The following is a 17,090-nucleotide window of genomic DNA, read 5'->3' as shown; positions in this document are numbered from 1 at the left end:
GAAGGCAAGGGTACCCACCATCAGCCAGAATGAAGTGCCCTGGAGGAGGGTACAGTGACCTCCTGTACAGTGGGCTGTGCCGGAGCACCCGGGAGTCATGAACTGACCCCGGCCAGCCCACGTATGTGTCAATAAAACTGCCCTGATGGTCACAGACAGTCTGTACGATTATAGATGGAAATAATTTCCTATTTCTGTAACAGTGACCATCAGGGCCGCTTGGTGCCTTTATCCTCACACGGCAGCTGTCGATAGCACCTGCAGCTTTGGAAAAAGCTTGGTGTCTTGCCAGTCCTGCAAATCCATGAGACACAGCTTCCAGATCTGCTCCAGCTACTGGGAGGCGGATGACCTGATGGCGAATGGCCACCACCTCCTCAGTGACTCTGCAAACGATGTGGTGGACGGTGGAACGGGGCATTCCATAAACTCTGGAGACCACCACGTATGATGCCCCAGAGGCCAACCAAAACAAAAAAACAAGGGTCTCAATTGTGGCACCCCATCCATGCCTCCTTTCCTTCTGTAGGAGACCTAGCAGCCCTGCCAGGGCCGCCCTGCTGAGGCGGAAATCCTCACCTCCAAAATACCTGTCCAGCACAGGCACTGATAGGTTGATGTCACAGTACAGTAGCCTGTGCTGGTGTAGGGAAAAAGAGAGGGAAATTCAGCACACTATAAGCAACACAAACACACACACACACTTTTTAGTATTAAATTCATCTTCACGCAGGAATTTTTAGGTAACTTTAAACTTCTGTAAGCATCTAGAAACGCAGTAGGAGGGAAACATCTATTTTTATTGCAAGAAGTTTGGTCATTTCTTTAAAGTAAAATAGGTTTTAATAATAAATTAAATTCTTTTATGTTTGTCCACATTGGCAGAAAAGCTGGGAGGGTGGTAGTATTAGCTATTTTCCACTGATGTTAGCCGGACAGGTGTTAGCTATTTTCCACTGATGTTAGCCGGACAGGTGTTAGCTATTTTCCACTGATGTTAGCCGGACAGGTGTTAGCTATTTTCCACTGATGTTAGCCGGACAGGTGCGCTGTGGACCCGAGCAGAGCTCGACTGGGCCGCCTCCTCACATGTTTTAATCTAAAATGAAAAGATAAACAAAGAGAAAGAAAATAATCATTTCTGAGAAAGATAGGAGTTAGCGGGATGATTGGAAGATAAATAAGATAGCAGTAACCTCTGCAGTTGCTAGGCAACAGGGAAGTGGAGCACTATGGGAAATTCTCGTTGGCTCGGTAAGCGGTCTCATTTCACGGACGTTAAGTGGACTTTCAAGTGTGTACACCCTGAACTGGGACACAAAAGAATCGAGTATACCATCACTACTGTTTAGCCGTTAGAAACTCGTTGCTTGGTAACGCTTCCGCCTCTTTACCCTCACTGTTGACGTACTTCCCTGGCAACGCTTCCTAGCAACTAGCAGCTCGGCATGAGAGCGGCTCCGGTAATAAAGTCTGAGTTTTAACCTGGTTTATTTCGTTCTTTCTATGAATGAAACTGATTTTACGCGTCAGAGTTACACGCGCAACGTTTGTTTTCCCGCTTCTGAGGAATCCCGAAGAAGGAAAACCCGTAAACCGTAAGTGATGATGATGATTCTTCTGATGAAGACAACGGTTTGGACGTGTTTATGGTTACAGGTGTTACACCAAAATTTGTGACCCATCAGAATCTGTGACCGCGATAGTGTACATTTCTCTACGAAGCGTAAAGTCTTGAAAACAGTTTTACTGAAGGTTTGGCAACTTCACACATTCTGATAGCTATCAGAAAAGGTGACCTCTGAGATCGTGGCTATGTTAGAAGAGCCCAGACTAAAGGGGTGCCAGAGGTCACCATTTCTGATAGTCATCATACTGTGTGACTTAACTGTACCTGCATTATAATGAACCCAAACTTCAAGTGTTTTCAAGACTTTGCTCGTTTTCTAAGACGTTCGTACAGAGGAAATGTACACTTAAGCCCCAGGAAGTCACAGATTCTGATGGGTCACAGATTTTGGTGTAACACCGGGAAGGTTTAGTTAAACTTACCGACCAGAGGGGGTGTTCCACGAAGCTGGATGAAAGGAAAGTCGGCTTATTTTGATAAGTCTGGCTCATTTAAACCAGAGTTCTGGTTTATGTGAATCCCGCTGAGTAACCATAGTAACTGATGCACCAGAACTAACTTGAACTAACGTTTAGAATAGAATAGAATAGAATAGAAATACTTTATTAATCCCTTTGGAGAGTCCTCAGGGAAATTTGGGTACCAGTAGCAATACAACACCAACAGTAAAGCAGGACAAGCACAAGACACAATATATACAAGTACAAAGCAAAATAGAGGCAAATAGAATGCAATAAATATAACAATAATAACAATAAGATAAGTTAAATAAAACAATATAAACAAGCATTGCACACAGTAGAGGTGGTACAGATTCCCAGTTCACTATTGCACGTATAAGTTATTGCAACTGTTTGTATGGGTAAAAATTAATAAAGAACTTTAAAACTTTAAACTAAGTTTAGCTTAGCTGTGTCTCAAAGCTCTGATACAGACTCCCTAAAGAAAGCTCCACCTGGTAGAGCTGCTCCGCCTCATTCTGGTTTAAAATAAGAAACAGCTGTTATCACATCACTACTTTGTCTGGAATAATCAATAAATGTGTCAGCGCCAGTTTAACTAAAGAAACACGACTATACACGTACTGAACATGAAATAAAAAGAACACAGTATTCATTAAACTAGTTAACACCTTATTAACCCTCCCCAGGTTCAGGAACCCGACCTCCACTGTCTCTGGTTGGCTACCAGTAAAACTGGGATCAGCTGAGCCCCGTCCATACGGGCCGAGGGTGTTTAAAGAGAGAGAGAGAGAAAGCTGGTCTAAAGAGATGGACGGAGAAAGATAGAGATAGATAGAGACAGGCTTCCTTTCTGGTTACCATGGCTTGGTCTTTTATTAATGACCCTGCAGAGGGCGCACGCTTCATTCAAAGCTCATTCAGACCACCAGACCCACGGTTTTCAGGGGGAGGACCACCAGTAGCAGTGGTCTCTGATGTTGTCTCGGTCTCTGACGTTGTCTCGGTCTCTGACGTTGTCTCGGTCTCTGACGTTGTCTTGGTCTCTGACGTTGTCTTGGTATCTACAGAGCAACATGTTTACAGCTCAACACGTTTAGAACAAACATTTCTTCAAAGATTCCTCCCACTCTGAGACATGTTCTGGTTCTTTATTTCCACCTGCTGCAGGTTCGCTTTGCTGGTAAGATGCTGCTGCTGGTGGAACAGAGTTAATGTAGCTCACACACACACACACACACACACATCACAAAGATGATGCATATTGATTATTGGGTTATTAATAAACTGAGTAGAGCCGTACGTACAGAGACAATCAGCTGTTTTATGTAAACAGATTTATAACAAGAGGAACCAGAAATAAACCAGGACGGTGAATCAACATGGAACAACAACAACTGTGTGAAACCTTTACAACTTACGCATTTAGTCTGTCAGCAGCTGTTTGCTGCTTCCATCGCTTTATTAATCAGGCTGCACACCTTTTCTGGTGAGGACACTTTTAAAGTCCTCATACTTCTCCATCAGTGACGTGCGGTCAGGTGCAGCAGCGACTCAAGAAGTCAGCAGGTGAGGCAGCAGTACTCTGTCTGACCTCCAGGGGGCGTAGTTTCATGCTGGTGGATGAATAGTGAAATAAGAAGCTCTTTTCATTCTTACAATGTAAATGTGACTCCAGAGGAGTCGGTGCTTCACCAGCCATGAACCCACCGCACGTCACTGATCTCCATCAGCTTTCTTTGTTCAGCTGCTGAGAAAATGAAACTCTGGGTTTGCTCTCTTTTCCTGCTTCTCCTCTTTTCCACCATCCACTCGTCAGGGCTTCCTACGTTCCTCAGGACCTCCACATAGCCAGACTATGTAAGCCTCGCTTGGATTAGCTCAACTAGATGCAGCTGGAATGTGTTAGTGGAACGAGTTGAGTCTTAATTCAGAGATGGTGTTAGTTCAAGCGAAGCTTTCCTCATACAGCCTGGCTTCCTGTAGCTACGCTGGTGGAATACCCCCCAGTTCTGCTTCTTGCAGGTTTTATTGTTGTTTGGAAACAGACTTTTTAAAAAGAAAATATATTTGTGTGTACATAATTAGCAGAAAAATTAGAGTATTTGGTCAAAAATATAAACTGGTTTTGCCACCAAATCAAACTCACATTTTTTATAAAAATGATGAACTGATCTATCACCAGTCTCTAATTCCTCCAGGTACCAACAGACACAAGACAATCTGCTCAACATATCATATCATAACCAACATATCTGCTGATATTCGACCGTGTGTCTGTTGACATTTGGCTGCGTTTATCATATAACAGGTTAGATGATTAGAAAAGTCTGAGCCTTGAGAGGTGATGAAATTACATTATGATTGCGTGCTGTGTTGCTCCTTATCAAGTCATGTTTATTTAACACAAGTTATCATAATACCCTGTTTAAAAGACTGACAGCTGGAACCATTTCTGTCCTCTGAGTGGCCTTTTGCTCATTTCAGAACATGAAAATTGCAAATATCAATCTGATTATTTCCCATCTGACTCTCTGTTAAAATTTCTACTCCAGGTTTTTACTGAGGTGAGAAACTTCTTTAGATTTTTAGAAACCTGGTTTGTCTTGGTTCTCAAAGGGAACTCTGTCCACTTGTTCCATCTTCAATGTATTGTGTTAGAGGATAACTCGGGTTATGGTGTTGGGGATAACTCTGGTTCTGGTTCTGTGCTTAGTTTAGCTAAACAGCATTATAGAAATAAGAAAAACAAAACTGTACAGAACAAAATCTATGTAGGAGTCTATATAAAAGCATAGAATGAGTTTACATTATTGCATGTCTGTGTTATTAGTTCCCGTTGTGGCTGTGTGGCTACTGGCAGCAGTGCAGATTGTAGAGTCTGACAGCAGCAGGAAGGAAGGACCTGTGGTAACTCTCCTTCACACCGCGGTGAAGCAGCCTGTCCCTGAAGGAGCTGCTCAGTGTTCCTGAGTCCTGCATAGGGTGGGACCTTTTCTCCATCAGAGACAAAAGCTTAGCCATAATTCTCCTCTCCGTCACCACCTCCACCAGATGGAGGGGCATCCCAGGACAGAGCTGGCCTTCTTAACCAGTTTGTTCAGTCTCTTCCTGTCAGCAATCGAGATGCTGCTTCTCCAGAAGACCACACCATCATACATGGCTGATGCCACCACAGAGTCAGAAAGGATCTCAGAAGGTGTCCCCTGCACTCCACAAGACCTGAGTCTCCTTAGCAGATCCAGCCTACTCTGTCCTTTCTTGTTACAGGCGTTAGTGTTGTCTGTCCAGTCCAGCTTGTTGTTCAGGTGAACACCCAGGTACTTGTAAGATGTCACCCTCTCCGTGTCCATTCCCTGGATGTTTACCGGAGGAGAGTGTTCACACCTGCGGAAATCCACCACCAGCTCTATAGTTTTCCTTGCATTAATCTGGAGGCGGTTCTGCTGGCAGAACCTGGACAACAGGAACAAACACAAACTGTGAAAATGGAGGATTTTGGTCTTCCTCTAAATTTGGTCACATGGTTTTGCTTTAAATGTGCTGCATTCATGTCCTCAGGTTGGAAGCTGATGGATGAGATGGTGAGACCTCTGAGGATTCCAGCTGAGACGAGCCTCTATGCCGACAAACACCATATATCTCACCTGGTGCAGGTAAAGGTGCAGCCCACAGCGTTTTAGCTGAACTCAGCAGCTATGTTCACTGTGTGTGGTTGTGTGTGTTGCAGAGCTTGGTTTCCAGTCTGGTGATCGACCGACCCGATGATCCAATCTCCTACCTGATCGACCTGCTGCAGAGAAGCACCATGGACGGTATGTCTTTGCAGGTCAGGGTTCTGGTTCCTGTGGAGGATCTTATGGACCCTTCAATGTCTCCTGGACTTTTATGAGATGCTGAACCAGGAAGTATAGATCCCAAAGTTCAGATTGTTGAGTTTACTGTCTGTGGGAGAACAGAGCTCCTGAACCTGCTAAGTGAAAACCTAGTTTAAAACTGGACTTCACTCGTGTACAGCAGCACTACTGGTGGTGCATTTAATGGCTAATAGGAGATGGGAAATTCCAAATGAGTAAAAGATCAAATAATTCCAGATGAAGCCAGAGTGCTGAAGCTTGTAACATACTCCGCAAGAAGCGAGAACGTTCTTTTAGTTTTCGAGGCCGCAAGAACAAAAACAAGGCAGGGTTGTGCACATGGCGGTGTCTGTGTCTTTTAATCCTACATGTCGTTTACATGTATGTACTTTCTCACTCGATCAGCTGTTCATTAAAACTATCTGTTCAGCATCCATCAGGGGAAATGCAGAAGCCACAATTTTCCACTTCTTTCTTTTCCATATTAACTACGCCCACCTCAAATGTCCCTATCAATCACATACTTCTTGGAGCCCCATGAAAAGAAAGTTCTGCTCAGCCGATGTGTCGAGAACTGTCACGTCCACGAGAGCAGAATGCCATCATTTTGTTCTTGTGGCCTCAAGAACAACAACAAAAGCTCTCACTTCTTGCAGAGGATGGAACAGCCTTGAGTCATGATAGGTTAAGTGAATGCAGCACAATGTGAAGCTGTGGGTGGACACAAAGACGAAAGCGGGAAAATTCTGCCTGATCTTTCTTTAACCGCTGCGGAGCATTTCATTCAGATATGTTGTGACAGATTTGACGTCGTCAAAGATCAGTCTGTTTTATTATCTTCATCTTTACTTATTCATTTATTTCTGACCTGAGATCAGTTCCCCGGGTGATGCTACTTGGTCCTCCTGCTGTCGGCAAACACACTCTGGTGAGTTAAGGCACACACACACACACACACACACACACACACACACACACACACACACACACACACACACACACACACACACACGCACACACACTTGAGCTCACATTCCCTGTCACAATAAGTCCGTTTACAAAACCATTACAATCAGGTAACTGGGAGTAATCAGACTATTGCAATACTCTGATCTAATACAGGGTTTCCTCAGGGATGTGTGCCCTGATTAAAGGCCCATTTCTGCTGCCTTACGTACGTAAATAACGATGTTCATGTCAAACGTTGTCATGCGTCACCATCCTCATTCTTCCGTGTATGTTTTACGTTGTCGTGGTTGTTAAGTCAGGTCCTCCACTAGGACGCAGTGCTGAGTTCAGAGTTCACTCCCGCCAACCGACGTCAGTTTCAGACACCGTTTAGCAGCGGTAATGCGTCACTATGAAGTCGTTTCCAACCGCCCAACACGCCCTAAACACTGGTATACAGTTTTTTATTCAAAAGCTTGCGCAATTTCTACAGTTGTGTTGGTCTTCATTCTTCTTCTGCTTTTTTGTTCCCTTCCTGATCCTCTTCTTGTTCTCAGGTTTGTATTTATCCCTGGTAGCATGTCAACTGTTGTTCTCACCACTGCCCCTGTGATTTCCGGTGGTATTGCTTCATTTTCTGTGTCGAGCGACAGCTCACTAAGCTCCCTGAAAACGGACCAAATTACGTGCGTAACCAATGTGTGCATGTTCTCACATTAGCAGCTAATGCTAAGACTGCAGGCTCCCAGTTATGAGATTTAGGTGAACAGGCTCACTGATCAGCTCATGTTCCTGATTCTTCTGCTGTGGTTGTTTTCAGGCTAAGAGTCTGAGCACTGAGCTGAGGACTGTCCATGTGACCATGGAGAATCTGCTACTGGACCAGTCAGAGCTCAGCGCGCTTACTGAGCAGGTTTGACTTTTAGACCAGAAACATGGTGAATTCTGGGTTGAGTTAACATGAAGTGACTCCAGAGATGAGCTAGAGCTGATTTTCTTTCCAGGCTCAGAAACAAAAGATCTTTAAATGTCAGTGAGGAGAACCCAGGTTTGATGAGTTTGTGTTCCAATGTTCAGCTTGTTCACTCACCTGTGGAGTCATGTGACCTCTTTTCTGTTCAGGATCTTCCTGCTGAGCTGCTGGTCCCACTGGTTCAACAGAGACTGGAAAAGATTGACTGCGTTAACAGGGTGAGTCTGTTTACACTGAACCTTTAGAACCATCTCATTTGCATCGCTGGCATTTCTTAGCTGTTGAAGAAAGTGTTTCAGGTTGAATTATTGAACTATGCCAGCCGTGAAACGGGCTGACTGCAGAGATGGAGGATGAAACGCACGTCTCTGTCTGTCTCAGCCTCTCTGATGTGATATGATAATACTTAGCGCTGAGATCAGCTGATCAAACAGACATGCTGCTGTCACATCATCATCACCAGCTGTCAGAGTAGTTACACTCAGGCTCATCCTCGCTGCCGCTCCTCGTTAGCATCACGTCCCGGTTACTGTCGGCCTTCATTAGCTTCATTAGCGCTGCTTTCAGATCAGTTTGGGACAATGAAAGCAGAGAGGCTGCTGTCACAAACACTGACAGACTCACACCTGATCTCACCTGCCCGACTCTTAAAATACAAAGACTGTGTACAGACAGCTGACGCATGACATAAGAGATGCTTTCACCATCCCATCATCTGACGTTTATCAGATCATTTCCACAACTGGTGTCGGGTTTTCTTGACCAACTGCACGAGTCTGATTCACTGCACCAGTATTTTTATTTTTTTTTTTTTTAACTTGTCCTGTCCAGCATCATAGCAGCAAAATGATAACCTGGTTGCTGTATCGTGCTGAACAAATTTGCTCTGCCAAGGGGAGGCCTATGGGTAAGGCTCCTCTTGATAATGTGATTAATTTATTTATTTATTTACTTTGAATCACGGAATCTATGTAATCTTGCTGGACCTGACCGGAGGGGACAGAAAACGATGGAAAATAGCAAAAAGAGCAAAAGAAGAAAGGAGACAAAAAGATCACAGACAGAAGGAAAACGACCCTTCAATCCACACCATCACCAGACAACAAACTGTTACACCTGTACATGAACACACCAGAAAATGTCCTACAACTTTTACAAAAGCAGAAACACACACACAGAAAAAAACAAACAAACAACAAAACAAAAAAAAAAAAAAAAAAAAACAGGGCTGCCAGTCATTAAGAGTTTTTAAATAATAACCAAATAAACCAAATAAACCAAATTTCTAGAACGCGCCGCTAGGTGGCAGCAGCAATTGTAGTAGCTCTGTTTTTAACTTGTGATTTTTTGCAATATAGCCGTCTTTTTAAGACATCAGCTGTCAATCTGTGTCTGTTCGGGTAGATTTTTTCGCGCTGGTCAGAGGCTGTGCTATACGGGAGATTTTTCTGAATATTTTTTCTTTTTTGCAAGACTTGTTATTGTGAGTCTCCATGGCAACGAGACTTGTTTACCATCGGGATCAACTGATAAAACTCTCCAAACTCAAGATTATCAGTGAAACAACACTTCAAATCCCAACTGAGTTGAAAAGAAAGAGAAGAGGATGCAGGGCAGGAGCGAGGCAGAGAGAAAAACGGTGGCGATTCAAACCGTTTCTTCCAACGGTTGTTATGGGAAACGTGAGATCGCTAGTTAACAAAATTGATGAACTTCAGGTGCTAACCAGGTCTCTTAAAGAATACAGAGAGTGCAGTATTATGTGCTTCACCGAGACATGGCTGCATGAACACATCCCAGACTGTAATGCGTCTGTACACGGCTTCAGGACGGTCCGTGCAGACCGCAATAAACAACTCAGCGGGAAGCTGAAGGGAGGTGGAATTGCGGTGCTGGTAAACCAGCGCTGGTGTCATCCTGAACATGTCACTGTTAAAGAGAAGATCTGCAATAGAGACATTGAACTGCTAGCTGTGAGTCTCCGCCCGTATTATTTACCCAGAGAGTTCACATGCGTTATTCTGGTAGCGGTATATATATTACCTGGTACCGCTCCAGACGCAGCCTGTGATGTCATTAACTCTGTAGTGGCCAGGCTTCAAACACAACATCCAAACGCATTTGTGGCGATCTCTGGAGATTTTAACAACATCTCCCTCTCTGCAACTCTACCAACTTTCCAACAGTTTGTCAGCTGCTCCACCAGAGAAAACAAAACGTTGGACTTATTTTATGCAAATATTAAAAATGCATACAGCTCCTTTGCCCTGCCACCTTTAGGAAGATCAGACCATAACCTAGTTCTTCTCTCCTCCTCCTACAAGCCCATCGTTCAGCAACAACCAGTCATTAGAAAGGCTATTAGAACCTGGTCTAATGAAGCTGAAGATGCTCTGAGAGGATGCTTCGAGGCTACAGACTGGAACGTCCTATGTGAACCTCATGGAGATGACATCAATGCCTTGACTGAGTGTGTGACAGATTATATTAACTTCTGTGTGGACAGCACCGTTCCAACAAGAACAGTGAGGTGCTTCCCCAATAACAAACCCTGGATCACCAGTGACCTGAAAAAGCTGCTGAACATCAAAAGAAAGCTTTTAGGGATGGAGACAGGGAGTTATTGAAGTCCACACAAAAACAACTTAAAACACAAATGAAGAAGTGCAAGGAGGACTACAGGAAGAAGTTGGAAAGTAAGCTTCAGAAAAACAATGTGAGGGATGTGTGGTCAGGAATGAAGAAGATCACTGGCTTCGGGATAAAGGAGGATCAGACTGATGGAGGTCTGGACAGAGCGAATGAACTGAACATGTTCTTCAATAGGTTTAGCTCACCTCCTGCTTCAACCCCAACTAGCCACACACCCTCCATGAGCCCACAGCTTTCCTGTCACACCTCCACTCTGTCACCCTGCAGCTCAGTCAAGGACCTGGACACAACCTCATCTCCCTCCACATCAGGACTTCCTGAAACCTCCTCTGCCTCCACCTCCACTCTGTCTGTCTCCTGTAACCAAGTCATGCAACAACTGGTGAAACTGAACCAGAACAAGGCTGCAGGTCCAGATGGTGTCAGTCCCAGAGTTCTCAAGACCTGCTCAAAACAGCTATGTCCGATTCTCCAGCACCTGTTCAACACCAGCCTGAGTCAGAGAAGAATCCCGGTGCTGTGGAAAACATCCTGCCTTGTTCCAGTGCCTAAAAAACCACAACCAGCTGAACCAAAAGACTACAGACCAGTCGCCCTGACATCTCACGTCATGAAAGTCCTGGAGAGACTCTTACTGGCTCACCTCAGCAAGCAGGTGAACACCTTTCAGGACCCATTACAGTTTGCATACCGTAATGGGCTTGGGGTTGAAGATGCCATCATATACCTGCTTCAGAGAGCCCACTCTCATCTGGACCAGTCAGGCAGCACTTTGAGGGTCATGTTCTTTGATTTCTCAAGTGCTTTTAATACGATTCGGCCTGCTCTGCTGTGTGAGAAGCTGCAGAAATTCCAGGTGGATCCCTCCACAACCACCTGGATTTACGACTACCTCACAAACAGACCACAGTTTGTGAGACTGAAAGGTTGTGTATCTGAGATGGTGGTCAGCTGCACTGGAACACCACAAGGGACTGTACTTTCACCATTTCTATTCACGCTGTACACCTCAGACTTCCAGTACAACTCTGAGTTCTGTCATCTGCAGAAATACTCTGATGACTCAGCAGTTGTTGGGTGTATCAGTGATGGACAAGAAGCAGAGTACAGAGAACTGGTCGGTCAGTTTGTGAAATGGTGCGGTGACAATCATCTCATCTTGAATACCAAGAAAACAAAGGAGATGATTGTTGACTTCAGGAGGAACAAGAACACACATAGAAGTGTTTCCATCATGGGAGAGGAGGTGGAGGTGGTGGAGGAATACAAGTACCTTGGAGTTCAGCTGGACAACAGACTTGAGTGGAAAAGCAACACTGAGTACATTTACAAGAAAGGTCAGAGCAGACTCTACTTCTTAAGGAAGCTGAGATCTTTTAACGTCTTCACCAAAATGTTGCAAATGTTCTACAGGTCTGTTGTTGAAAGTGCAATCAGCTTTGCAGCAATCTGCTGGGGCAGCGGCATCAGAACCAGAGACTTGAAAAGAATTAACAAACTGATCAAGAAAGCTGGTTCTGTGCTTGGAGTAACTTTGGAGCCGCTGGAGTTGATCATCAAAAAAAGAATTCTGTACAAGCTGACGAAGATAATGGAAGATCCTTCACACCCTCTACACAACGCCGTGACGAAACAACAGAGTGTGTTCAGTGGGAGGCTTGTTCAAGTCCGATGCAAGACAGAGAGATACAGAAGATCCTTCCTTCCAGCAGCTATCAGGCTGAAGAACAAAGCCCTTAATTAATTAATGTGATTGTTTTACTAAAAAATTACTACTACTACAATATTGAATTTCCCTTTGGGATTAATAAAGTATTTTTCATTCATTCATTCATTCAAATCAAATCAAAAAGACATAACAGCAACCAGATACTAACTCACAGGAAAAATGCTAATTTTTTTTTTTTTTTTTATAATTATCGCTTAATATTAAAAACCCACTGGACAACTCAGTGACTGTGTCAGCATGCAGAGCATGAGAAACAAGGAGTGATCAGTGATGAAGAGTGGTGAGTGAGATCATGCAAATGCGACCTCGCCTCCACGGAGGCCAGAGGCAGACCAGGGCCCTCAGCAGCAGACCCCGAGCACCAACCCATGCCACCCCACCACAAAGACGACTCCAGCCCCACCCGAAGGGCGGCAGAGGAGAGCCCCAGCAAGAGCCCCCCACGGTCCCGGGGCACAGGCCCCAGTGGGCCAAGATCAGCAGCCGCCGGCCCCGCCAGGGACCGGCCCACCCAGGGCAGCCCAAGCGAAGGGCCCAGGGCCCCAGGAGCCCAGAGGCGGCCGCCGCACCCCCCAAAGGCAGAGGGCCCGCAACATGCCTAGGAGGACCAGGCCCCCCCCAGACAGCCACCCGGCGTAGGCCAGCACACACCCCGATGTTCCAGCCGCACAACCCGGGAACCAGGGAGCTATCGGCCCCCTCCCCCCACTCCCCATCTACTTCAACCTGCACCCCATATAACCCCACACTCACACCCTCCCCCGTGCTGCACCCACAATCACTCACCACCACACAATCACGCCACACACAACCCTCCCACCATGCCCCATGGGGGACACCCCAGGCGGACCAGCGGACAGCGAGCCCCAACCCCTATAGAGCCAGCAGCCCACCAGCGCAGCCACCCCGGGACCCGGCCCCGGGGCAACCACCCCCCCCCTGCCCGCCCCCAGCCACACACAGGAGGAGCAGGGGTGTAAGAGGTCCCAAATACCCTCTCCCTCCCCGCTCCTGACTGTTTATGTAGTGTGTGTTGTGTGCAATTAAAATTGAGGGGCAGTGACTGCAATGAGCCGCGAGCCGGGCCACCTAAGTGGCCCCGCCCGCCATGCACCGCATGCCATGCCCCCCAGGTGTTTGTTTGTGTGTTGTGTTTCTTGTGTTTTGGTGTCTCGGACTGCACCGGTATTATGACCCATAAAGGGGTATGAGAAGGCGTAACAAAAGACAAGAACTGTGGACAGATGTTAATAAAGGGAGCCAGTAGTTTTATTGTTGTAAGGGGAAATGGGGAACAAACAAATGGTGGCAATGACAAGTGCTGGGATTAGCGGAGCTGCTCAAAGAAAGGAACACAACAGAACCACTATAGTCTAACTCAGATATCACCCAGTTGAAAACAAAGCCAAGACTAACCAAAACGGGTGCAGAAAACTGCCCTACTAAGTTAGCAAAAGGTGGAGCAGCTCCAACAGAACACAAATACTCTCTATACACTTAAACTCAACTAGCCCAGCACATTCTACTGTTAACAATCCACTAAACTATACGATACCACGGTAACGCTTACCAAGAAACAACTTAAAGTGAAGCCAAGCAGGCTTTATGTTTTACAGATTAGAAAAAGAAAACAAGACTACTAGTCATTAAATAAAGTACAACACATAAAGAAAACCAAACAGTCCTAACACGGTTGGATAACACTAGCCTACCTTCACAAAATTACCACCAAGTAAGCACACGATCAATGTCACCAAACACCAAAGTTCCACAGGCCAAGGCCAAGGGCAAACTGTCTGTGCCAAACAGTTGCTGATGAATGAGCAGTTGCCTCTGGCTTTTATTTCCTGGATGGTGCCTTCAGGAGCTGTGGTTAGTGAGGACCAGTGAGGATCTAATCAAAAGGAAGGAGGCGGAGGTGTGTCCGGTCTAGCCAATTCCAAGCAGGCACCATAGGGACGTTTGCATGTAGAATCAGCTTCAGGTGGCAGCAATAAGTGGCTTTCGCAACACTCCCCCCCCCCAACCAAACAAAAAAAAAAAACACAAGGGTTAGTCACATTACATAATTCGGGAAAGGGCCCACCACATGAGATGTTGGTTTTTGTTATACATACGGGCAAAGAACACAAGCGGATTATGGTCTGTATAAACCACAATCGGGGCCGTTGCAGAATCGAGGTACACTTCAAAGTGCTGAGGAGCCATCAACGCGAGGGTTTCCTGCTCAGTGGTGGAGTACTTAACCTGGTGTTTATTAAACTTTTGGGAGAAGTAACAGACAGGATGATCAATTCCCTGTGCATCCTCCTGCAGCAGAACAGTGCCAGCCCCCACAGCACTAGCATCGACTTCTACTTTAAAGGGTCTGGCTAAATCAGGAGCAGCAAGAACCGGAGCATGACACAACAGGGATTTGGTAGCTTCAAATGACGTCTGACACTCATCAGTCCATTCAAATTTCCTCTTTGGGCTGATGAGGTCAGTATGCGGACAAACGACTGTGGAAAAGTTTCTACAAGAAGTCCTGTAGTAACTGACCATTCCTAAAAAACGGAGGAGCTCACGCCAAGTGACGGGGGCAAGGGAATTAAGAATTGTGCTCACCTTCGAGTCAATAGGTCTTACCTGACCTCTCCCTATTTGGCGCCCTAAATACGTCACAGTGGCCTGGGCGAATACGCACTTAGCCAAGTTAAGGGTTAGCGAGGCATTGGCTAAGCGTACAAACACTTCTCTTAATGTCTCCATAGATCCAACCAGGTGTCAGAGGACACAACTAGGTTGTTGAGATACACCGAGCACATAGGAAGACCAGCTAAGACACTATTCATCAGTCTGAAATGCAGGGGCGTTACACATACCGAAGGCCATAACAGTGTACTGCAGGAAGTTGTCAGGGGTAACAAAAGCCGAAATATCTGATGCATGTTCAGTTATAGGCACTTATCAGTAACCTTTTAACAAATCAAGTTTACTCACATACCGGGCAGCACCTATGTTATCGACACAGTCTTCGACCCTGGGGAGAGGAAAAGAATCCGTTACGGTGACTGAGTTTACCTTTTGGTAATCGGTTATGAATCTGGGGGATCCATCAGGTTTGGTCTCCACCAGGCACGGAGAACTCCATGGGCTGTAACTGGGCTTGGCTAACCCATGTAGTAACAAATACTCTGTCTCTTCTTTCATGAGTGTTGTCTTTACAGGAGAGGCTCGATAGGGGTGCTGCTTTATTTGCGTAGCATCACGAACGTCAATATTGTGCGAGAGGTTTGTGTGGGGACATCTCCAAACAAACATAAATGACTGTTAACTAACTTCAGAAGGTCATCTTGCTGCTCATGTGTTAAGTGTTCAAGGGTTTTGAGTAATGCAGCCAACATCTCAGAGTTGGAAAGTCGGGCAGCTAAACAAGCCCTTTTAGGGGATCTGAGACCATCATCTTCATCTACAGTGTCTGAGATATTGAGCTCAGGTACAAGTGCAGCGGAAATGTGTGTATCCGGTGCAGCGTCACAGGCATGATACAGCTTAAGTATGTTGACATGACAAATACGCGATCTGCGGCGCTAATTTGGAGTTCTAATTACGTAGTTATGTTGCCCCGCACGGTCTATGATGTGAATAAAGCGGACCCGACAGTAGGCAAAAGGATGAGGACTTGATCTCCAATCATGAATTCCCTCTTTACCGCGGAACGACCATAAAGGTTTTTCGTTTTTGTTTGAGTGGTGGCCAGGAATTGTCAAGCTATCGAGTTGGCATGTTGTACCCTGGCATTAAAGGTAAACGTTGCTGTGATGCGTATCAGCTGGCAGCAGGAATCGTTCTTTAAGAGCGCCGAGGGGGCCACGTGGCGTGTGTCCAAAAACGAGTTCCGCCGGGCTGAATCCCAGTGATTTCTGAGTTGCTTCATGAGCCCCAAACAAAACAAATGGAAGGCCCTCGTCCCATGATTTCTTATTTTTTCCGCAGTATTTTCGCAGCATCAATTTTAATGCCAGATGCCACTTTTCTAGGGTACCCTGTGACTGGGGGTGATAGGCGCTCGAAGTGACATGCTCGATGTTTAAGGTCCGAAAGATGTTTTTAAATAAAAGGGACTGAAATTTTGTACCTTGGTCAGTTTAAATGACCTTTGGCAACCCGAACGTAAAAAAACTGGGTCAGCACTTTTATCACTGCTTTAGCAGTGATTTTGCAGACGGGGACGGCTTCAGGAAATCGAATATATATAGCCTAATATAAATTAAATACCATTTTTTGTTCGGGGCAAGGGACCAGCACAATCTATTATGACTCGATCGAAAGGCTGGTCCACCACAGGAATTGGCGTCAAAGGAGCCGGGTGTACGACCTGATTATGTTTTTCCATTACCTGACACACGTGAACGCTACGGCAAAAGTGTGACACATCCCATCAGGGCTCCACACTAACTTTTTTATGAGGAGCAGAGAGGCCCCTAACTTAAATTTTTAAGAGCACAAGCAGAAAATTTAGGGGTGCACACTGAAATCACCTTGCAAAGCAAGTATTCACATTTCCTTTCATTTCCACTGTATTAGTAATAAAAACTTGAACAATAAATTCAGAAATTACAATGTTTACAATTCACTTTTTATTGTGCAGCAGCTGTCATAACATAAAAAAATAAAAAACAAAACAAAACAAAAAAAAAAACATCTTACTGGCTGCACGAATACAAAACAAGTAGACATAAAAGTTGTTAAATCAAATCAGATGTGATGATGTGATTTTCACTTTGTAGTCGAAGCAGAACGACATCCTTGTCCCATCATCCCCCACAGGACATGAAATGACTGGTCCATGTAGTTC

At 45.4% G+C, this 17,090-nt stretch overlaps 1 protein-coding gene across 1 annotated transcript in view; it reads left to right on the top strand.

Annotated features, from left to right (window-relative positions):
• The first annotated feature begins 1,391 nt into the window (after window positions 1-1,391).
• The window catches only part of ak8 (adenylate kinase 8), a 28,590-nt gene continuing 12,891 nt past the window's right edge, over window positions 1,392-17,090 (top strand). The window contains exons 1-6 of the mRNA XM_041999019.1: window positions 1,392-1,598; window positions 5,653-5,747; window positions 5,822-5,906; window positions 6,827-6,876; window positions 7,717-7,809; window positions 8,019-8,087. Coding sequence (XP_041854953.1) covers window positions 1,511-1,598; window positions 5,653-5,747; window positions 5,822-5,906; window positions 6,827-6,876; window positions 7,717-7,809; window positions 8,019-8,087 — 480 coding nt within the window. The 5' untranslated portion in view covers window positions 1,392-1,510. The remainder of the gene's footprint in view (window positions 1,599-5,652; window positions 5,748-5,821; window positions 5,907-6,826; window positions 6,877-7,716; window positions 7,810-8,018; window positions 8,088-17,090) is intronic.

The sequence above is a fragment of the Melanotaenia boesemani genome, chromosome 11, assembly GCF_017639745.1.
Source record: "Melanotaenia boesemani isolate fMelBoe1 chromosome 11, fMelBoe1.pri, whole genome shotgun sequence".
In the NCBI taxonomy this organism is placed as follows: Eukaryota; Metazoa; Chordata; class Actinopteri; order Atheriniformes; family Melanotaeniidae; genus Melanotaenia; species Melanotaenia boesemani.
The sequence above is the reverse complement of the archived record's forward strand: the minus strand, read 5'-3'. Positions and strand labels throughout refer to the sequence as shown.